The sequence below is a fragment of the Corythoichthys intestinalis genome, chromosome 9, assembly GCF_030265065.1.
Source record: "Corythoichthys intestinalis isolate RoL2023-P3 chromosome 9, ASM3026506v1, whole genome shotgun sequence".
Classification (NCBI taxonomy): Eukaryota; Metazoa; Chordata; class Actinopteri; order Syngnathiformes; family Syngnathidae; genus Corythoichthys; species Corythoichthys intestinalis.
This window is the reverse complement of record NC_080403.1, coordinates 3,180,302-3,205,239: the sequence shown is the minus strand read 5'-3', so window position 1 is coordinate 3,205,239 and position 24,938 is coordinate 3,180,302. Positions and strand designations below refer to the sequence as shown.

The 24,938-nt window shown below is 40.8% G+C and overlaps 1 protein-coding gene across 4 annotated transcripts in view; it reads right to left on the bottom strand.

The window, feature by feature from the left end:
* Positions 1–24,451, bottom strand: part of iffo2b (intermediate filament family orphan 2b) — an 83,469-nt gene extending 59,018 nt beyond the window's left edge. For all 4 annotated transcript variants that reach the window (XM_057845092.1, XM_057845094.1, XM_057845093.1 and 1 more), the window contains exon 1: positions 23,656–24,451. In XM_057845092.1, the coding sequence (XP_057701075.1) occupies positions 23,656–24,125 (470 nt within the window). In that variant the 5' untranslated portion in view covers positions 24,126–24,451. The remainder of the gene's footprint in view (positions 1–23,655) is intronic.
* Between the last annotated feature and the right edge of the window lie 487 nt (positions 24,452–24,938).

Below are 24,938 nucleotides of genomic sequence, written 5' to 3'. Positions count from 1 at the left end.
CTCCCCTCACAATCCCATCACGGTGCCGTGTTATGGCTGCCAGCCGGGAACCTGGCAGCCACAGTAACAGGGTGGTAGGTGGGTCCCACACTTTTTTTCTATGGCATGGCTCCCGAGGCGTGGCCTCCTCTCTGCCTGGGCTGCCGGCTGCGGGAGTGGGGGGAGGTCGGGGCTCCAGTCTCGCGTCGCCCCACGGCGACTCCTCGGCGTTCTCCTGCCTCCGCCTTCCCCTCTCTTCTCTAACTGGGTATCCGCCCTGTGCTCAGCCGCGGATCGCTGGCTGGGCGGCGGTTTATCGGCTGGATGTTGCCTGCTACGGCGGGGGACCCTGCCCTGGGCTTGGTGGGCCGCGTGGCGTGCAGTGTCAGCTGGGGGTCTGTACCGGTGGTTCGTGGCCCGGGTGGGCGGACAGGTTTGGGGACGGGCGTGGGGTTGGTGGTGCGTCCCCTCTTGCCATCCCCGAGGGCCGGTAGATGGGCCCGGGTGACCACCCTGGATTCCAGGGGGGGACGAGGACTCCTTTGCTGGACTGCGGGAGGAGGGCTGGGCTGCGCTGCCCCAGCCCCCCCCAGGGTTAGGGTTAGGAGAAGTAATTTGTAACTGTAATTAATTACTTTTTTAAAGTAAGATTAACAACACTGGTCATAAAGATGCAGTCTGCAGAATGAAAGGTGACGAAAACGGAGATTTTATTCTGCCAATTTGTTGCCGAACACAATTTGCCTGCAACTATTGCTGATCACTTCTCAGAATTAGCAAAAGAAATGTTTCCTGACTCAAAGATTGTATCGGTAAGTTAATTTTATCAATTGACCTTTTTAATTTATAATTGGACACACTAACGAACTACCTTCAAGTCAAATTGAATTGCGAGCTGAAGTGCCATGACGTGTAGCCACCAAAAGACATGATAGAAATTTCCAAAAGTGCTACATACAATTATAGCAAAGGTCACTGTCAAATTTTAGTAATCGTGATGTAGCTGAAGTTACTGATTGTTCTTTGATTGCACCAGGTTATACGTGACAATATTACAAATAAATTCATATTATTTTAAAAATTGATTTTTATATTTGTTTCATGTTGCACGCAATATAAAACGTAAGATTAGTCATCAATTTGTTAGGGCATACGTCACAATTTGTAAGATTGCCAACGGCCTCAGGTTGACAGGTATGTATGAAGGAGATAGTACCTTTCCTCGTAGGCACCGTCTAACTGTTTGTATTACACTAACACACCCAATATAAAATAAATAGCACTTATACCATCGTTTAAGGAAAACAAGCAGAATATAGGGCATAAAAGATGCACAACGCCATCTTATCACGGAAGCTCAACGTGTGCGTCATGAGCAAGATTGACGCACCAACTCTCGCGATCAGTTCTCCCAGACAGTCCAGGACAAATGGCGGGGCGTTCTGTCCTAACACAAGGAGCACCAGAGAACGCCTGATATCCAACTGATAACACGACTAACAAGACTCCAAGAGCCCCTTTGACGCTGATGTGACAAAACCCACGACCCTCGTTGCCCTGTCAACAGTAACTCCCGAATCCTCCTGCCCAATCCACAAACAGACATAATCCCTAACACACCCTTCTTCCTGCCCACGGCGCGCCCGGCAAGAGCCTTCAAAAGACAATGTTTAACTAAGCGTTGTCATTTTTCTCGGGAACCTTTTTGTTGACTACTGATATGGTGACCTTGGAACGAGCTTGCTTCCCCGTCTGAGTGTTTCTCTTTCGCCTTGCCGTTTTGATCTCTGTCGACCTGAATAAATTGTCAACTTGTTTTCGGTGAGCCTTATTTAAACCTTTCAAGATGGAGTCAGTGCAAAGGGTTAAGACTAAGGTGAATGCGAGGAGTTTGCCCTTCTGGCTGGACTGCTGGGATCCCGCCAGCCCGGCTTGTTGGATCTGCGCCACCGCGGGTTCGGCTGGCGCGATTCCGGCGGTCAGGCTGGAAGGGTAGATTCTTCACCTAAAATTTATTCTGCAAATCATTAAATGTTCCTAACCCGATTACTCAATTATTTAAACTAACTAATTGATACATTAACTGATTACTAAAATAATCACTAGCTGCAGCCCTAATCGTAACCTAACGCCATGAAGTCCATGTCCCTGAGTGAATAATCAGGTATCGGAACTGAGTGGTGATAGATTGGTAGAACCGTGCCGGGAACCTGTTTGGACTTCAAACTACTGTTTTGGGTCGCTTAGGTATATTTGTACTTGGCTTACCATGAAGGAACACTTCTGTAAATAGCTCTTTTGTTACAAACCTTTTTTTTTTTTTTTTGGTCACACAACATGAAAGGTCTCGACTGGGAATTAACAATGTCCCACAATGGCATCTATAAACTCAAGTGATTATAATGTTTTAATATTGTGCAGAGAACCTGTGTAGACTTGTCAATTAAATGTTGACAGACTGTTTGTATGATGCCATTTTGGTTAGTAACAGAGTTTGAATTGGCTCAGCAATTACTTTTTTAATATGCCTGTGTGAACCTTAGTATCCAGGAACTGAGGTGATTCAAGGTTTTTAATACTATGTGAGGAACTTGTTTTTTCTTCATACTTCTGAAACTGCTGGTGCGACTAAGTAAATGCTGCTGTTTTGGTTCGCAACACACTTGAAATATACATTTTTTTTAATACTTTTTTAAGTCTGGGGGGGAAAAAAAGGGAAATCTCAATGGTAGAGCCGGCCGGCCTGATAATTTTATGTAAAAAGTTATTTTTAAATATATACTAGTATACATAAATAATTATAATTTAAGAGACCGATTATCAGCTGATATTTGGAAATTTGACCTACAGTCATTTGAAAAATTTGGACACTCCAATGAGTATTCAGTTCTTTATTAATAAATTTTCACATATCTATGTCTGATCTTGTTTTTATTTATCTTTGGAAAAGAAAGTGATTTAAGTCCAGGTAAACACCAAAAAAAAAAAAACATTATTTTACACATTAAACCAAATATATCAACAAAAATGTATATTCTGAGGAAAACGTTAGGACACCCTACCACCTCATAGACAGTGTTACCCCCTTTGGCTGAAATAACTTCAGTGAGATGCTTTTTGTAGCCATCTACCAGTGACATCAGTTTGAAGAAAGTTAGCCCCACTCCTCAATGCAGAATACTTTCAGTTGTGAGATGTTTGAGGGGTTTCTTGAATGTAGAGTCCGTTTCAAGTCACCCCACGTCATCTCAATGGGATTATGATCTGGGCTTTGATTTGGGCATTCCAGGACTCATCATTTCTTCCTTTTCAGCCAGTGTTTGGTGGATTTACTGGTACTGTATCTTTTATGTCATTTTGCAGGGTCCAGTTTCCCTTCAGCTTTAATTGTTTCACAGATTATCTCACATGTTCCTCATACAGCCTCTGATGCACGATAGATTTCATCGTGGATTCTTGGATGGTGAGCTGGCCAGGTCCTGCAGCAGTAAAGCACCCCTAAACCAAGACACTTCCACCTCCATCCTTCAGAGTTGTTATGAGGTTCTTTTCCTGGAATGCTGTATTGGCGTGGCTCAGTGGTAGTGTAGTTGTTTCCCAACCCGGAGGTTGTGGGTTCGATTCTTCCCCCTGATGACCTTGTCGAAGTACCCTTGAGCAAGATACTGAACCGCACGCTGCTCCTGGTCCTGCTTCACCAGTAGGTAGATGAGGAGACATTGTAAAGCGCTTTGAGGGCCCAAAAAGCGGAAAGGCGCTATACAAGTTTAACACCATTTTCCATAGTGACGTTACGCCAAACATTTCCTCTGCCCAAAGAACATTATTCCAGAAGTCCTGGTCTTTGTCTACATTCACTCTGGCAAACTTCAGTCTGGCCTTCATGTTCTTCTTGGAGAGCAAAGGTTTCCTCTTTGCACACCTCTCATGAAGGATAAACTTGTGAAGTCTCTTTCTGATTGTAGAGGCATGCACTTTCACATCAACAGTAGCAAGAGCCTCCTGTAGGTCACGTGATAACATTTTAGGGTTTTTGGAGACTTCTTTTAGCATCTTGCGGTCTGCTCTTGGGGTGAACTTGCATTGACGGCCAGACCTGGGCATTTTGGCAGTTGTTTTGAACCACTTGTAGACTATTCTCCGGACAGGGAAATGGCTGATTTTATTTTCTTTTGAGATCTTTTGAAATCCCTTACCAGATTCATAAGTGTCTACAATCTTCTTTCTGAAGGGCTCAGACAGCTCTTTTGATCTCACCATGGTGTTTTCTCTCACGTCAACAGTCAGGGGCACATCAAACTAAATGTCAAGTTTAAATAAGGCAAGCCTCCTTCAAAACACTGGGTGATGATGTTGTAATCATGTGCACCTGATGTGTGAAAATCACACACAGGGGGTGTGTGATTTTAGCCATTTTAATGTGGGGGTGTCCTAATCTATTCGTCAACAGAAATTGCAATCATTTAAAATTACATTTTACAGAAAGTTATAATTGTTATAATTCAGTTTTAATTGTTTAGTTCTATTACTTGAATCACTTAAGTTTGTTCAAATTGATCTTAAACATTCATATGACCAAATATGTTAGAAAACACACAGTCCATAGGATGTCCAAATTTTTTCACATGACTGTATCTCGGTATCGGCTTTTTTTTAAATCTGACCGGTCGATATGAAAAAACTCAATTCAAAACTCTTGATATTTCAGCTCGGATGCAGCCGCGCCTCTCTCTCCTGCATTAGAATTCACCCCGTCCTCTGATTGGTTTAATAGTAATGGTAAATGGAGTTACACTTAAATTTGCGCCTTTCCACCATTTTATGGCCCTCAAAGCGCTTCACACAATATCCTCATCAACCAACTGGTGAGGCAGCATCAGGGCAGAGAATCAAACCCACAACTTCTGGGTTGGGGAACGACTACTCAACCACTGAACCAGCCCCCATGTTTTTCTTATGTGAGAAGCCCCGGACAGAAAACTCAAATTTAGGCACCTATGGAGCTATTTTTTTCTATTTGTGTAATTCAATAAACATACTTAAGGCATTTCAATGAAGTTCATTGTTTGCAACATTCATTTTTTTTAACGCCGATTTTTACACTTTTAATCGTCACCATAAATCGGTTATCGGCCCCTCTAACTACTAATAATTGGTATTGGTCCTGAAAAACCCATATCGATACCGGATGATTCCATTTTTCAAGGGACGGTTGGCAACTCTAGTCTGAACTACTGTATCTAATGTGTGAACTATAAATTGAGATTATTACAGGTGTTTTAACTGATGGGAAAGATGGGACATATTTAAGTGGAGACACACTATTTGTCCTTGAGGAATAAGCACAAATGAGCCATGACGGCTGACATAAGCACATTAAAGGCTCAACATGTGGTCCACTGCTGGTCAGTACCACAGACAGATAAGCTTGTTTGGGAGGTTTAAGCCTGACACCTATTCACAGGGCCGAATGCTCCTGAACCAGACAATCGGTAAGAAGTTACAGTCTTACAGTCTGTGCCTTGCACGCCAGGCAGTCAACTCCAACACACAGCTACTAAATACACTACACTTAGCTACTCACTGCAGTTAGTGAGAAATAGAAAAGAGGGTTTAGATATTCAGGGACTGTGGGCGACGATCGAGATTTTCACACTTTGCTTTTTAGCCGAAGCATATCTGAAAGTATTAAGTCAGTTATTCTCGTAAAAAGAATATTGTCCAAGATTCTGCGAGCAGTTGTTTTCTTATTAACAAACAGAAGGTACAGTAGAAACAATAAGAAGTCTTTCTGAGCTCAGCTTTGTACCCGGCAGGATGTGAGCCAGACATTTCTGGGATGAATGTCGCAGCCTCCAATGTGAGGTGACGCCTTATAGAGAAAATCCCTTTCCTGAGTAGAACTATCAAGAATATTGGCAGAGTATCATCAGGAACAAATTTAGACCACTTTGCTGTGTACACTAGGTTGTGTTTTGAATAAGTAGATGAGTTTTAACCTCCTGGAAAAAAAAGGGAAATTAGTTTCCTAGCTTTTTCTCACCAATTGATCTATAAATCTTTACGTACAGCTAAAGAGAGACATGTTCAATTATTCATGCAGAAAGAAAGAAACCAGGACTCAAGCCACATGCAAACTAAAATGTGAGAATGTGTGACATCTGTAAAAACGATGATTAGTTAAAAATTCAAATAGATAGCCCAGTATTAATATCTACATTTGACAGTTTGCCTATCTGAAATAGTATTGTCCTGTGGAAAAAATATGATTCTTACATTAACGTATATCACTGTATTTTTCGGACTATAAGTCGCACAAGCCCAAAAATGTGCAATGAAGAGGAAAAAAAAAAAAAAAAAACATGAGTATAAGTCACATTTTTGGGGGAAATTTACTTGATTAAATTCAACACATAGAACAGATATGTCATCTTGAAAGGCAATTTAAAATTAAAATAGAGAACAACATGCTGAATGAGTGTACAGTAGGATAATTTTTCATGATGCACGAACAACGAAATGCAAACATGGCCGGTATGTTAACATAACATAGCTATTAAGAGTTATTCAGATAACTATAGCATAAAGAACGTGCTAACAAGTTTACCAAACCATCAGTGTCACTCCAAAACACCCAAATAACATGTGAAATTATATAATAATGTGTAAATAATTTCACACATAAGTCGCTCCAGAGTATAAGTCGCACACCCAGCCAAACTATGAAAAAAAAAAAACAGCGACTTATAGTCCGAAAACTACGGTAATTCATTTTCAAATCACACCAAATAGAGCATTAAAGCGGGGGAAGGTTCAGGATTTTTGACATCAGGCTTAATCTTCGAGTTAACGAGGGTTAAATTAGACGGTGGAGTTGATTTCAACAAAGTCCTTGTAGTTTGTTAGATATTTGTTAGTTACAGAGCTCCGGAATGGCTAAGCTAGCGCAAGTCAATTGGGCCATCTTAGCATGCCAATAAAAAAACAACATAGTCACACATGAAAATAATCGATGACCCATGCAATTAATGGTGTTGGCTATGTTTTTAGGAAAAAAAGTTATTCAAAATTACCATTGCATGTCTATAATTGCAGTATGAACGGCAACATTTGTAATCCAGACCTACATTTGCAACCTCTGCAGTGGAGCAGGGCGGAGTGATATATCACATCGTATTTTTTCATCGCTGATTTTTTATGTCGTAGCCAGCAGCAAGTAAACAGTTTACATTGTTCCTCGTTCTTCATAGGGAATTTGTGGAAACTTTCTTTGCCCATTTCTTCTGTCTGTTTCCACAGCCTCTAAATCCACATTTCCCATGTTGCCGGCTGTCAGTTAACTCAGCAGACTGATGGTGCATTCGAGGAAGGTGGGAAGTCAGAGTTTCCAACCTCCGATCAGGAAAAATAACATTGGAACGCCTCCACTATTTGATCGCTTACGAGAAGGCAGGTTTGCTCGAGGTCAAAATGTCTCTTGATGGCCAAAATAAGAAAAACAACTTGTCGCGATCAGCCATCTTTGCGGTTTACATTCAATTGGAACACTTTGTGGTCGTAACTGGTACCCTCGGAGTGGGACAAGTCTGACTTCCCACCGTCCTCGAATGCAGCGTGAGCACAAGTGACCGAAGCACTCCACTCTATTGTGGTCATATCATGCATGTGAAAAAAATAGTCCTACACAATGAAATGAATTACGGCAGTTTGGTGTGACATAGTTTCGGCAGCATGGCTGTTTTGGAACAAAGATCTGTGTTTTGAATTTATTTGATTATGTTGGATCTGTTTGTCGATCTGTATCGTTTTTTACTGGCATGCTAAGTTGGTCCTATTGACTCGTGCTAGCTTAGCCAGTCCGGAGCCCTGAAACTAACAAATAACTTGCAAATTGCACGGAATTTGTTAAAATATACTCCACCAACTAATTAAACCCCCACTAACTCGAAGATTAAGCCTAATGTCAAAATTTCTGAACTACCGCTTTAACTGGGGATGAACGGTTATGGCCAAAATAATAATATTTTTAAATTCAATATTGTGATCATATCATAAGAAAAATATGTCTTTTACTAGCACTTTTAAACAAACAATATGAAAACAGTTTTAAGTTTAAAATGAAACTTTTACATTATTTGATGGATGGATCAATTTACAGTAGGGATGTCCCCGATCCAAACACACGATCGGAAATCGGGCCCGATCACGTCATTTTAGGGGATTGGAATCGGGTGAAAATGATCGGGGTTTTTTTGTTTTTTTTAAAAGGGCTACGAAGCAACAAAATAATCAAGATGTACAATAATATCGTCAAAGGAAACACAAAATATTTTGCACAATGCAACATTACAACACCACCAGAAACACAAGAGGCAATAAACACCGCCGATAGCAAAACGTTATGCTATCTGTCACAGTAAGATAGTGTTAAAATAGCATCATGCAAGTGTGATAATGTCAGAACTATGAAAATATTTTATTCTTAACAAATTGCCAAAGTATAGGATCGGTACTCGGTATAAATTAGGTGACCCGGACTAGGTTGCAAAAATTTGCAATCGGAAATTACAGTAAATCATAATCAAGAAATGAATTTCCAAAGAATTAAACATTTTCCGTGAGCTAAATGAATAGAAAGAATGTTATCTTGTTTGATGTCATTTTCCCTGAATCTAAAGTCCAGACAATGTATGTTGATCCTTGCTGAGATTGTAACTTCTTACGATACTCCTCATTTCCGATTGTCGCTATATTTTTTTCTCTCGCCATTCCTCAAATTAAGTGATATTGCCTCTTTTCCTCAGTGCATTTTCAATGACCTCTTACAGTAAACACACTATGTGTCATTGAACCTTGTTTGGGAATCTACAGCTGCCCTTATAGTGAGCAAACCATTCACAGGAGTGAAAGAAAGGAATTACTCGATTTTAAAGTTAGTATGAGAGTTTTTTGTTTGAATAATTTAATATTTGTCACTTTACAGAGTGTAATTTTTACAAATATCCAGTGTTAGTGTAAGTTTGTGATATAAAGTGCCTCAATGTATTTTATGACTTGGGTACAAAGTCTAGACTCCATTGGTGTCCTAAACTGAAGACCTCCAATTCACATTTCCCCCTTTCAAACATGAGTAAACATAATACGCCAGCTCAATTGACATGGATATTAGTCGGAACGTTACTGGCCCACAACCTAGTCAAAATCCAGTACATTACCAGCTCTCGTTACGTCTGAATGCAGTTATGTCTGAAAGCCACGAACCAGGTAGATTCTGAGTCACGTTACCCAGTAATCCATCCATCCATCACCTACTGCTTAATCCGGGGTCAGGTCGCGAGGGCAGCAGGTTTAGCAGGGAACCCCAGACTTCCCTCTCCCCAGCCACTTCAACCACCTCTTCCAGCGGGATCCCAATGCGTTCCCAGGCCCGCTGAGAGACATATCTCTCCAGCGTGTCCTAGGTCGTTCCCGGGGCCTCCCGCCGGTGGGACATGCCCTGAATACCTCTCCTGGTTGGCATCCAGGAGCCATCCAAACTAAATGACCGAGCCACCTCAACTGGCTCCTCTCAACATGGAGGAGTAGAGGCTCGACAGTACCTTGCAGATGACTGAGCTTCTCAACCCATCTCTAAAGCCTGGACACCCTGTGGAAGAAACTCATTTCGACCACTTGTTTCTGGGATCTTGTTCTTTCGGTCATGACCCACAGCTCGTGAACGTAGGTGAGGGTAAGAACGTAGATCGACCGTTAAATCGAGAGCTTCGCCTTTCGGCTCAGCTCCTTCTTCACCGCTACCTAACGGTGCAGAGTCCGCATCACTGCAGACGCTGCACCGATCGGCCTGTTGATCTCCCGCTCTCTCCTACCCTCACTCGTGAACAACTCCTCCACTTGTGGCAGGATCTCATCCAGATCCGGCGACGGCACGCCACCAGTTTCCAACTGAGGACCATGGTCTCGGATTTTGAGGTGCTGACTTCATCCTGACCGCTTCACACTTGGCAGCAAACTGTTTCAGTGAGAGTTGGAGGTCACGGCTTGATGAAGCCAACAGCACCACATCATATGCAAAAAACAGAGATGCAACGCTTCGGCTGAGCCTAGAAACTCTGTCCAAAAAATTATGAACAGAATTGGTGACAAAGAGAAACCCTCACTGGGAACGAATTCGACTTAGTGGAATGTGGACCACACTCTAACACCGGTTGTATAGGGACCGAACAGCCCTTACATAGGGGCTCAGTACCCTGTATTCCTGGAGCACCCCCCCACATGACTCCCCTAGGCACACGGTCGAACACCTTCCCCAAATCCACAAAACAGATGTAGACTGGTTGGGCGAACTCCCATTTACCCTCGAGGACCCTGCCGAGGGTATAGAGCTAGTCCACTGTTCCACAGCCGGGATGCTATCCAGTAATGTTCTGATATATTATGTCTGAAAGCAGCTGGTGTTTTTGAATGTCACGCAGACATTCAACTTCTGTCGGTGTTTGCTGGTGGCCACTTTAAAGTCACTGACCGAAACGTGTGACATTTCACAGTAATGTCAACAAATTGAAATGGAGCATGGACGTTTTCATACGTTCACTTCACATATCGTCCTTTCTGTCATCCAGCTCCCCTGTTAAGTACAGTACAAGTCAAACCAGAAGATTTACTTAGCCCATCCACAGACACTTTAATTAGTGTCATTTGTTTTTGGTAGTATGTGGTGTGCATTAGCGCATGTGCCGCTGCATATGAAGGTTGTAAATCACCATCTTTGTTGTCAGCCCTCGAAAAAAGTCATATGGGTCACAACTCTCCAGCTAATGCGAGAACACGTGCAAATGTGTACTGTAATATAAAGCAAAAACTAAATTGATTTGCTCTTTTTGTTCTGGTTTCTGAGAGTTTGTATAAAGTTGTTGTTTTTTTGTCTACCAAGAAACTTTAATTATTCCAAGTATTTAGCACTTCAATGAATAACAGCATAATCTTAACTGGAATTTTTCCCTGGGTTTTGGCAATATTTTTCGAACTTTTTTTCACATTTCCTTTGACGTTAAATTTTGGGGGGGAAACAATCCATGGGAAAATCTTATTGCTACTTTTACTCTACTTATTCAAGAATTGTATGTTTGTTTGCAGGGCTCCCGCTATCAATTATTTAAGTAATTGATTAATTTATCGGTTAGTTCGAATAATAGAGTAATCGGATTGAGGTTAGGGTTAACATATAGTGCGTTGCAGAATAGATTTTAGGAGATCTAAAACAAAGGCTTGCTAGGATTGCACTTTCAAAAGGGCATTAAATGCTTATACAAAAGAGAATTCCACAGTGTTTTTTTCAAACTATGCAGAATGGCAATTTTATTATACAAGAGAAATAAATGCATTTAACAAAATATTAAAATGCCCGAGTAGAAAAAATAATCATAAATGAGGATGAATGTACAACAAAAGAGCAACTGACTTCCTAACAAGTCCGCTACCTTAAATGCTATAAAGTGCGCTTTTGTTTTTTTGTTGTTTTTTTTTTTAACAATGGTCTTAACTGGGTTGACCATAATAGTATATTGATTTCCAAAAAGAAAACACTCAGTCCGGCCTCGAAAAACTTTTTAAATTTTTAAATTATACTCATAGTTCACTCTAAGATGCCGTATCACTACAATATATTTCACCGTATGCCGCCTCTGTATGGACAGAAAATACAGTTTTATAACAAAATAATAGCTATATAACCAAAGACACAAATTCAAATTCTCAGAGGTTACTCAACAGGCTGTATTATTTTTATTATAAAAAAATGGAATAAAATAATGATTTAAAAAAGAATGTCTCTTCTGTAGTACAGAATAATCCTTGAACAAAGTAATAGCTCTTTTCAATTCTTATTGTAAAAATAAATAATCTGAACAATGGATTAAATAATACCTCTTCTGTAGAAAATCCAGCTTTTATAAAAAGCTCTTTTCTATTTTCAGTGAAATCATGTAAATTAAACAGCAGCCTCCCAACAATACTAATTTAACAAACAAAAAAATGTTACTTCAGTCCTTAGTTTTCTCATCCTGTTTTGTTCTTCTCCCTGCTTTCCTTATCTTCCTTGTCTGCCCATGCATATTTTGCTGTAGAGCTGATGTTTCCCAGCAGTTTTCGGTTGCTCAACAAATAACTATGAAAGGCTTTGCAAGAAGTGCCTTTGAAATTGTATTGCACCGACGGGACGGTATGTGGGGAATTTTTTATTTATTTTTTTTTTTTTTTACGCTCGTCTGTGAAGATGCACTTGCGCTTAGGTATTTTTGGGGACAATGGAACACTGCTCTGACGTTTGTCTTCTTATGCGAATTGCAGCCTTCTCCGTTACTGAGCACAGCTGAACCAACCACTGACTAGTCTCTGGGAACACATCAAAGGCAACACAGTACCATAGTATTCTGTGCAAAGCGCCAGTCAAATACAACGCGCGCTAATTGTTCCCGTGAAAAATAATGAAAACCGGACATTATCATAATTTATAAAACCCCACCGAACGCCCCCGACAGGATGTAAAAAGTTGACATGTCCGAACAAAAGAGGACATGGTAGGTCACCCCACTCTTAACAAATTATTTACACACATATTCCACAAAAAAACTGCTAAATATACCTATAAACTGAATTCCGAATGCATTAATGGGTCCCAGGGTTTTTTGGCTATAAAGAAAGATCAGAAAGGCGTCAAATGACCCTGATACCAAACTGACCACTTGTCTTTGTCAAACAATAGACCACCTAAACAAGCAATGAAGCAGCCAACCCCCAACACACTCCTGTGGAGTCGCTGCCTAGATGTGAAGGAGGGGTTTCATTCTAGATAGCTGCAATTAGCATCTTGAATGTTTGCAAATCCAGGGCTCTCTGAGGGGCAGTTTACATGGCGACTCTGCGACACAAAGATGCAATGACTGAGTTGCGGACTCGCCTCGCGTGCATATGGTGTCGGCGAAGACAAAATTCTGAATCCTGCTTCTAAAGTGGAAGAATCCGATTGCAAGGGGTTGAGGGGGGTTTCCTCGGCATGCATATCAAAGGCTCCTGCAGCGCGAGTCCGCGCTGTTAACGTCAGCACTCGTACACGTCACATTGGGCGTGCGTAGCGGTGCTACTAAACATTAAAAACAGCAAATATGGCGGAATGTCGGCTTTAATTTACTGTTTTGATAATATTTTTAAATTAAATATGTTGAACGTTTAAATTTTTGTGCCTTTTTGAACAAAAGAAAAATGACATTGCTTCGAGTGGGCGGGCATATTTTTTTTCCGGGCAGAGGGAGCTTGGTGGGGGCAAAGGGCATCATTCTCCGTCGCCCAGTAAATCTGCACTGCCCCCTAGGGCCTGGCATGAATACTACATCGTTTTCATGCGGAATTGCGACATTGTTCAAATGGAGACGCAAATGCAAATGCAAATTTGAAATTGTTCGTATTCTCGGAGAGTCATCATGTAAACGGCCCCTTGGCTTTGTCAAACACGGAGGAACACGGAGATGGCCAGTCGCGTGTTCTACAATATGACTGACATGGCAGCACTGAATGCATATGTGTTGTATCAGGCATGCACCGGAAGGCAAGAGAGACAGGTGGACTTCTTGGTGGGTCTTGCAAAGGAATTGGCTCACTCTGATGTGGGCGCAAAGAAGGCGCAGAAGGAAAAATTGTTTCGGCAACAACCTCCAACATCTAGCCCCAGGAAAAGGGTGAAGTGTCATAGGTTACCACATAAAAAATGTTTTGTTTTTTATTACACTGTCCCTTTCTTTTGTTGTCTTTCTCACATACGTTTCTTTATTGAATAAAAAGTTTTTTTTGCGCAAAAAATGACTTGTGTTGTGTGTCAGCCATCCATCATCGGCAATATGACAATTATAGCTCCATACATACAAGAAACAGTGCAACTAAATATTCAGAGAGATTGCGACAGCTGTTCTTTGTCAATGCTGTAATGTCAGACAGTCCTCCGTAAACAGGCAGCCCTGCCCTGCAAACACTCAAGATGCTAACTGGAGCAATCCAACCCTGTAGTTTTGCAACTGTGAATGGGAATGAATAATGAGGACCTGAATGCTCACAAAATGCTGATTAAAGTCAGATGACTCTTCTCTGGATACAAAACTGATTTGTATCAACTGATCCACCCTTGGTGGTTCTAGTTAACAATCTTATTAGCTCAAACGAAAACCTACAACCCAGTGTTGGCCTCAAGCATCTGGACCTAGCCATGTAAGATAGGTCGTGTCATATTCACTGTTGTCACTAGAGGGCAGCACTCAAATCCATGAAACTCAATGCAAACACTTTAAAAACAAACCATTACGACGTCACTAATTAAACGAATCCTCGAAGCAGCAAAATTGGATTATGAGCTTTTTTTTCTCATTGAATTACTCGAGTTAATCGATTAATCGTTACAGCAATATTTGTTTTCTTTTGCAAATTGCAAGGGGATTTCATTCAGGAATTTGAGCTATTTGTGTGTCTGGTTGCCCACAAACAGTGAGGTTTTATAGTATTTCTGAATTAATAATCCATAACTCTGTATGCTCCAAAGCCCACTCTGGCAACTAAATTCATCCAAACGAGCCAATCACAATCCCATACAGCAATTGAAAGGTAAAGCGCTACATTTTTCCTCCTATCCCACCCATCGTGGATGATGAAAAGCCTGCTTTCAAATGAAGACTCTTGATCAAGTAGGCGTAAAGTGTCCTTTAAGCAACGTTTGCATTTTCAAGTCGAGCAAAAGTAAAAGAAAACCTTGTGTGTCAACGCACGAATCTTAAATGGTCCAGTCGCACCATCCATCCGTGGCTTGTTTTGCGTAAGGATGCTTTACAAAGCAGTCCACATGACATGGGATTTAGGGGAGGGGATTGAGGTGTAGTGAAGGAGGAAGGAATGGCTAAACTCAAAGAAATGAGAACAAAGGGGGTGAAGTGGAATGGGAAGAGGTAGTGGGTCTCTGAGGAGTTAAGGCTGAAACGTGACGACAATAAAGAAGATTTAGGCGACGGGATGAAGCGAGAAGTGAAATAATGATGTTGAGAAGACATGTTATTGGCCGCAGAAGGTGGCAGGCTCTTGTGACAGTTCTATGGATTGGGAAACAATTTGGAAAAACACTACAGACAGAATATTACAATTAAAATATATGTTAAATCAAATTGGATTCAAATGGTATGTAATTTTGGCATTTTGAAGTTTCATTTTTCTGAAGTCGCAGCTCAAACTGAAAGAGTAACCTACACCACATCTTAATACGTTTTTTTTTTTTTAACGTGTTCTGTTCAGCCGCTTACACACTGAGAATAGGAATCAGAGTCCTTATGGTCTGAACAGTTTTTATGTATCTCATCGGAGTTTGATATACTGTATTGCGATTGTGGGTGTTCATTAGCGCTGCAACGATTAATCGATTAACTCGAGTAATTCGATTAGAAAAAAGATTCAAACTAAATTGTGCTGTTTTGAGTATTTTCGTTCAATTAAAGTGGCGTTGTAATGGTTTGTTTTGAAAGTGTTTGCATTTAGTTTTATTGATTTGGTTGGATACACTGCCCTCTAGTGGCAACAGTGAATATGACACAACTCATTTCACATGGTTGAATCCAGTTGCTCCCTGTTAAGACCAACATAAGCCAAGTTGTTGTTTTTTTTAATGAATTCGTAATTTAGTTTATAGGTACTGTATATTTAGCATTTTTGTGGGAATATGTGCTTGAACCATTTGTTAAGAGGATTGTTAAAAAAAAAAAAAAAAAAAACGAAAAACATTAGCATTTTATAGCATTTAAGCTAGCAGACTTTTGTTATCTAAGTTGGCCAAATGTTCTTTTGTTGTACTTAGATCCTCATTTATTTTTTTATACCGTTTGAGGATCAGCTCAGGTATTTTAGTTTTTTCTGTTCCTTATCGGATTACTCGATTATTCGAACTAACTAGTTCATCGATTAATCGACTACTAAAATAATCGATAGCTGCAGCCCTAGTGTAGAAGTAGTAGAAAAAGGGTTTATGGGGGGGACATAGAGGTTTTTAAATCTGCGATACTTAAACCTTATGAAGCAGTTTGTTTTTGTTTTTTTTTTAACCAGTCTCGTATTTGAGTGACTTGAGTGACAAACCTATTAGCCAATCAAACCTTAATAGGGAAATGGAGGTGTCTGTTTGAGGGATGTATTCATAAAAAGTAGATGAAATGTATAAGAAGTAGGGCCACTTCAACATTTCCATTAAGGACTAACTGCTTCAAGACTGCCTTGAATCATTGCTAGGCTTTTTTTTTTTTTTTTTTTTAAACATGATGTTTCAGTAAAAATCCAAATTACGAGTGCACTTCCAACTAGGCATGTGCCGGTATGGGATTCTGACGGTATGATAACCTTCAGCCAAAATATCACGGTTTCACCGTATGGCAAAAATTCAATTGAACAGGATTTTTATTGTTCATAACATATTAGCAAATTGGAACATAAGAATAATGTTAAGTTAAAATATTTTTTTGTTTTAATCTAAAATATTCTAAATAGAATTAAAATAAATGCAGTCCTTTAAGGGAGCCTAAACCCACAGCTTAAACATTCTTACCATCAGAACAAAAATAATTAAATTATTTTCCATATAAAGCACGTGTGTATGACCCGTATCATGCTACAATTTAGACACACTCTCTTTCTCAACACAGACACTTGCCAGAGAGAAAAAAAATACCACGTTTTACCACCACTAGACCCACTAAACATGCTGGAGTTACCTCTCGTAGCTAGTGGGAAACATTCATGACAGTCTTTACTAACCTTTAATTTTGTATAAATGCGAAATCATATTGGAAGTATATAGTATATGTTTTACATGTTTGTTGGCCCTCCTCCTCTAAGCTGTATGTAACTTTTCTGTAGCCGAAGTATTCCCATACCAGCAATTTCCTTTTCTTCGATGGGGTAAAAAGTTCAGGAGTTTCACCTCCTCTAGCCAGCGTGCAGCACAGCTGACTTACTGACACTGAGCAACAACCGGTGGGCGAGGGTTGAGCCTTGCAGCTGCAAGCGAGGGATTTCTCCCTGCATTTATCACGGAAAATTTTTGCGGTTTTGAAACGGTTACATTTTTATAACACGGTATACATTGACACCCGTAATGGGCACGTGTTCTTCGGACCCTTCATAACTGGATAGCAGCAACATATTTTACATCTGGCCAAAAAAAAAAAACATTGGCTAAAACATGTTTTGGGCAAGTGGTGTAACAGACTTATTGTAGTCCCATTCCTCTGAATAGGAAACACAGTATGATTTCAGGTTAAACATTTTTACAATATTGACCATTGTTAAGACTCTACAGTATATACAGTGTTCTGTTTGTCTTTTAGATATCTGGGGGCATTAGTCTTACATGCTTCAGTAGCGTCTACTGTTTTAAGTTGGCAACCGATTGGCTTACGGTAATTGGCAATAGCATCACCATAGTGGTATCTTATGGCAGGGGCGTCGCCAGACATACTAGTATGTCACTGAGGCATGTGCCCCAGTAATGATCTGCAGTGCCCCAGTATAAATTTCACTGGTAAAAAAATAAAATACTTTGGAGTTTAAGTCTACATAGCATAATCTACAGAATGCGCCAATTTAAAATGGTCATATTACTATATTCATTCCAAATACACGATCTGCACATGGCTCCTCAATATGGTAATTTATGTACATAACTTTGGCTGTGATGGGTATATGAGTTGAAACTTCCGCAAAGCACCTTCGGAAGATATGCTGCATTCATTTACGTCGGGAGATCTGAGTGAGTTCCCAAGTTGAAAAATTGTTCTGATGTGTTGTTTAGTCGTGATGCAGGATAAAACCAAGGTTGCTACAAAGAGAAGTAGCCTCTTTTAATGCTCTAACGAGACATCACAGGTTGAGTGACTATTTAGCGCTTTTTATAGCCACCAAGTAATAGAGATTCATTTTTCTATTTTTCCAACAACAAGTGAATGCATCATCAATATTACATTCATTCATTCATTTTCCATGCCGCTTTTCCTCACGAGGGTCGCGGAGGTGCTGGAGCACTATCCCAGCTAACTACGGGCAGTAAGCAGGGTACACCCTGAACTGGTTGCCAGCCAATCGCAGGTACGTGTGATAATTATACAGTCGACAGTGCAAATTACAACTTCCCACCTGCTTTACAGGTTCACCTGACCCCAGAAATAATAAACAGAAAATTATTTAATAAGCGGCATGGAAAATGAATGAATGAATGAATATTATTATTTGGAACATTTGTAAATTAATTTGTAAACTGTGTTTTGTAATTTGTATCATAAATGATACATTAAAGAATTACATGCACTTCTCCTGGTAAAACAAATATAACTAAATTGAGATTTAAAACCTGATTGTGTTTAAGATTTTTTTTTACTGCAATGAGGTCCAGAAATGCTCGTCTCAAATGTGATACATTTGGCAACGTAGTTAATGTGCACTTTGGACTTATTTTTGTTCATTTACCTATGTTAGGCTACTTATATTCCTTATAGTATAAAAAATAGTCAGTATTTGTGTTACCTTCAAAATATATTCCATTTTACTGTGCATAATGTAAGTCATTTGTACTTATTCATGTATGTTACTTTAATCAGTTTCTCATGTACTGTATGCCTTGTTACAGCAAGTGTAAAGCAGTAGCCTAATGCATGTGTTAAACCCATTTTATTTTATTTACATTTCTGTGGTTTTAGGAGTTTTGCCCCCCCCAAAATAAGATCTTATTTTTTTATATTTGACTCAAACAGCACTAAACTTGCAAATGGATCTTAGAAAGTTATTTGCTCACAGCAAGGATAAATCAGCAAGAAGGAATGAGAGACGTAAGCTAGGTAGCCCACCTTGGAAAGATAAACCAATTTTAGGTCACAATCTACCAGTTGAGAAACACTGATTAATTGCATAAGAGTCACAGCGATATATCCCCATTTCTATCCAGACAAAGTAGAGCAGCAGAGTGCAGGAAGAGGTGAAGGAGAGATGGAAGTTGATGAGCATGAGCAGAGGTGAATTGACTATCAACAAGGGATGTCCCAATTTTGATTTTAAATACTGATGGCTGGGAAAAACTTCACTGTTTTTTCTTTCAGAATCGTCCATTTTGGTCAAGTGACTTTCGTCAAAATGAAAGGTGAGAATAAAATTAATTAAATAACATATACAGTGGGGCAAATAAGTATGTAGTCAACCACTAATTGTGCAAGTTCTCCGACGTGAAAATATTACAGAGGCCTGTAATTGTCAACATGGGTAAACCTCAACAAATCAGAAAATCACAATGTTTGATTTTTAAAGAATTTACTTGCAAATCATGGTGGAAAATAAGTATTTGGTCAATACCAAAAGTTCATCTCAATACTTTGTTATGTACCCTTTGTTGGCAATAACGGAGGCCAAACGTTTTCTGTAACTCTTCACAAGCAAGCTTTTCACAGACTCTGGCTGGTATTTTGGCCCATTCCGCCATGCAGATCTCCTCTAGAGCAGTGATGTTTTGGGGCTGTCGTTGGGCAACACGGACTTTCAACTCCCTCCACAGATTTTCTATGGGGTTGAGATCTGGAGACTGGCTAGGCCACTCCAGGACCTTGAAATGCTTCTTACAAAGCCACTCCTTTGTTGCCCTGGCTGTGTGTTTGGGATCATTGTCATGCTGGAAGACCGAGCGACGTCTCATCTTCAATGCCCTTGCTGATGGAAGGAGATTTTCACTTAAAATCTCTGGATACATGGCCCCATTCATTCTTTCCTTTACACAGATCAGTCGTCCTGGTCCCTTTGCAGAAAAACAGCCCCAAAGCATGATGTTTCCACCCCCATGCTTCACAGTTCAAGGTGTTCTTCGGATGCTATTCAGTATCCTTTCTCCTCCAAACACGAGAACCTGTGTTTCTACCAAAAAGTTCTATTTTGGTTTCATCTGACCATAACACATTCTCCCAGTCCTTTTCTGGATCATCCAAATACTCTCTAGCGAACCGCAGACGGGCCTGCACGTGTACTTTCTTCAGCAGGGGGACACGTCTGACAGTGCAGGATTTGAGTCCCTGGCGGCGCATTGTGTTACCGAGTAGCCTTTGTTACTGTGGTCCCAGCTCTCTGTAGGTCATTCACTCGGTCCCCCCGTGTGGTTCTGGGATTTTTGCTCACCGTTCTTGTTATCAATTTGACGCCACAGGGTGAGGAGGGAGTTGGAAGTCTATGTTGCCTAACGACAACCCCAAAACATCACTGTTCTAGAGGAGATCTGCATGGAGGAATGGGCCAAAATACCAGCAACATTGTGTGAAAAGCTTGTCAAAAGTTACAGAAAACGTTTGGCCTCCGTTATTGCCAACAAAGGGTACATAAAGTATTTAGATTAACTTTTGGTATTGATCAAATACTTATTTTCCACCATGATTTGCAAATATTCATTCATTCATTCATTCATTCATTTTCCATGCCGCTTATTCCTCACGAGGGTCGAAATTCTTTAAAAATCAAACAATGTGGTTTTCTGTTTTTTTTCTACATTCTGTCTCTCATGGTTGGTTTACACATGTTGACAATTACAGGCCTCTCTAATATTTTCAAGTGGGAGAACTTGCACAATTAGTGGTTGACTAAATACTTATTTGCCCCACTGTAGTTTAAAGCGCTATTTCTGGCCAGTACAGTATTAGGCCAAGTGATGCCCCTGCCTAATGGTACAAATATCCATTAAAGAGCCGGATGTTGATGCATTCCTTCTTTAGACAACTGACAAAACCGAGAATGTTATGTGTTTACATGTTTAGCAACACCCTGCCTCCTGCCCGTTGTTACCTGGCTTAGGCTCCAGCACCCCTGCGACCCTCATGAGGATAGGCGGTTCAGAACATGAATGAATGAAAGACTGAATGAATGAATGAATGAATGAATGAATGAATGAATGAATGAAGTTTAGCAGCAGTAAGCAAGGTCCATGCTTGAACTAATGTATCTACGTCTTTAGAAAATACTCTTACTTATTTGCAGAAGGGAAAGGTGAAGGTGTCTAATAATGATTTTATTTTATGTAAATGCAGCATATATCAGAGGACCGAAAACTATATGGGGTTACCATGTAAGAATTGGTTAGTTTTCTTTTCTTCGGTTGGTGAAAATGTAGGCATTTACTTGAGAAATGAGCAGCTGGTTATATTTTGGACATGAGGCAGTATTCTCAGCATTAAGGAAACTGCATGGAACTCAGGGAGTGGTCTGGACAGGATATTCAGTTTCCCATAAGGGGAGAAAGGAATGGGGGGGGGGGTTCATGCTCACATTCTGTGTCAGTGAATCAATAGCTCACCACGAAGTCATCGCTGGTCATCACTGACCTCACAGACTGTTGAAATGCCTCATAGTTTGAATCACGGCAGCAAACATGCACACCACAGACAGAAGGCCACTTTGGCTCGCTTCCTGGCTGCGCCGTGCCAAAGGGGCCGCAGGTGACCTCGTCTGGAATTGGCCTGGGAAGCTCATACGCAAAGGAAATTCTTAAAAGTAGTCGTGTCTTCTTTTTTACACAATGTACACAGGAAGATGTGTCCCACCTACATTTGACTATCAAAACTTTTCATACTATTGTTGTGCTCCTTCCATCCATCCATCTCAATTGAGCTGGGAAGTTTAAATAAGTGTGACAATGCGTTGGCAAGCATGTGTACACCCTTTTACAACCGGGATGTGAATGTGGTCAGAATTCACCAAACACATTCAAAGTCACAGTAAATGGAAGACTGTGCACACCTGCCACAGTTTCATTGCCTCACATTCATCATGTATAAAGTTCAGCTCTTCTAGTAGACTTTGCTGACATTTTATTTACTTTGGCAATGGATAGCCAGATACAGTAAATAGTATTCTGTACATAGTGCAGATTAGCATATAACACACGATGCACTAAACTTTGGAGGATGAGCTTTTTCTGGAGAAATTGAAGGCATTTATTGATGGGCACACACTAACTTCGTATAAAGGTTCCACCCATAGACTTCATAATGTATTGGACGGCTCAGATCGGTCATGCACTGCGCCTCGCATTCAAGTAGGGGGCCGCCCACATCAAGAGGAGCTATTCACAAACACATGCACCCAGCGATCTAACGCCGGATTTCTATTGAAAAATTACAAAGCTGTACCGTATACAAACAGGAAGGATTGTCTCAGTAGTGATTGGTTAGAAGATTCAAGGTAATTACTATATTTTTCGTACCATGCATGAATTTTGAAACGTGAAAAAAATCAATGGGAGAAATTAGCCGCTAGTACATTGGCATCTTAGTTCGCAATATTTAGGTAAAAAAAAAAAAAAAAAAAGAGAAGTGCACGTTTTTTTTTTTGTGCTTTAAATCAAGAATCGAGACTGTTATACCTCCACATCTATAAAGAATTCGGGGATTTAAGCGTTTATTCACAATTATTTTTACCGGAAAAGCTCTATTTACATCAGGCCCCACGGCCAGTGTCCCGTCAATACATTATGAAGTCTATGATTGGGAATATGCGGTGTCATTAGCTACATTCACTAACAGACTAGCATTGTACTTCGACATATTTACGTAAAATAAACACTAACTATACGTTTTTTTTTCTTTTAATCAAGAATAGAGACTGTTTTACGTCCTGATCGGGGATTTAAGCATTTATTCACAAGAGGCGGTTTTATGTCCATATCTACAAGGAATTCGGGGATTTAAGCATTTATTCACAAGAGGCGGTTTTATGTCCATATCTATAAGGAATTCGAGGATTTAAGCATTTATTCACAAGAATTTTCACCGGAAAAGCTCTGTTTACATCCGGCGGCCGCTAGCTACATTCACTAACAGACTAGCATTGTACTTCGACATATTTACGTAAAATAAACGTTAACTGCAGATTTTTTTTGCTTTTAACCAAAAATCTAGACTGTTTTACGTCCACATCTATAAAGAATTCCGGTATTTAAGCATTTATTCACAAGAATTTTCAACGAAAAAAAGCTCTTTGTCTGTGATTCCACTCGGTCAGCTTTGACAGCCTCGCCAACAATGCAGGCCCCCTATTTATCGGCCCCACGGCCAGTGTCCCGTCAATACATTATGAAGTCTATGATTGGGAATATGCGGTGTCATTATGCTCATGAGCAATTAGTTCCTATTTTCCTGATGGGGGGACATTTATGCATTACTTTAGAGAGATGTTATTCGGAAAAGTGGATGACATCAATTTGAGAGCGGTTTCAACCAGCCAACGGGATCTAAAGGGCACCTCTCATTTCGTGTATAGATATTCCCTATATTAGGTGTAAACTCTACTAGAATGAAGGTTTTACGAATTTTTCAACAGATTGCTGCAGACAAATAACATGATATTGAATTATTTTGCTCATCAACTGTTCTAATTCAGTCTCGTTTATTGATTTCTAAATGTATAATGCTTGGTGTGGTACATATTTAGATAATGAAAATATCTTGATGGGTGGGCTGAAGAAATGACCCACCCTGTGACAAATCTTTTTTCTACAAACTACATAGACAGATAAACATGCTTTATGATGTGGAATGCTTTGAGTTTGGCCAATGTCAGTGTCGTCAATTGGGTCTCACTCACCTCCTCTTATACTCGTCCCTCTCCCGCTTCACTTTAGCCAGCACGTTGTAGAGCGCCCTCAGTTCTGGCGTGATTGTGTCTATCTGCACGCCGACCCCGTCAGGGTGCGTCCACGACACCCCGGGCCCGTGCAGCGTCTCCAGGCGCTCACCTTGCCTGCGCACATGGGTAAAGGACCAGATGGTTCCGGGCAGCCTCGACTCTGCCCCACCGTCCGTCTGGACGGCCACATCACGGCCGTACGCCCCGCGGTAATGCGGCCTCTGCAGGGCTTGCTGTAGCTGGCTCTCCAGCAGCCGGTTCCGCCGCTCCAGTTCGTGGACCTTGGCCAGGAAGCAGCGAAAGCGCAGGTTGAGCGTCTTGAGGACGTGGATGTTGGAGCCCAAGTCGTTCCGCAGGGCGCTGGTCCCCACCGGGGACGCATGGCCGACCGGAGGATTTGCAGCATCAGGGAAGAATAGCGAACTCATGTCAGTAGAAAAAAAAATCAAATAAGAGGCACCGATGGCAACAGCAGCAGCATCAACACCATCCACAGGAGGGTCGAGACATTTGACGCAGAAAAGATCGGTACTCCCCCTCCTGCTCCTCCTTTGTATGAAGAGTCGTCACACAACTAGCGGGCACATTCTCCTCCTCGAAGCCCGTGTGCCGAGCGCTTAGAACCGGTCGCCACGGCACCGCAGAGGCCGGTTTATCCTTTCCACTGAGCAGCGTGCAAGTATCATGTTGCACGCCGCTAGAAAAAAAATATATAGCACGCAGTCATACACTCATCCAGGCCACACCCCCTTCCTCCCCTGTCACTTCCTGTCTGTTGCCATAAAAGGTTCATACGGACTACGTTTGCATAGATATCCCATATTTACATAGATGAGTAGTACGTACTGTGAGCCAACCGGGACGACTGTTATCACTTCAATCATTTCCATTTTTCATATAGGTGAGAAATGCGGTAAATTCATCAGACATTTAATATAATTTTTTTTCCACCAAGCTGTTTAAAAATCTGTCAGGGTATCACCAAGTTATGAGCATCTTAGTGGAGAAAATTGCTCACCTGCAGAAGTGTACACCATCACTGCTCTAAGATGGCCGTCAGCTACAAACGCCGACCTTCCTCATCTAGATCTCTTATAATTGTTTTAGTTCATTTGAAATATAAATCTTATCACAATATTAGCTTTTTGGTGGTGGTGGTGGTGGTGGCGGTAGGGGGGGTCCAAACTTTCCTAAAACAACCGAAATGCAAAAACTGCTTTTAGCACAGTTATACATTTAAC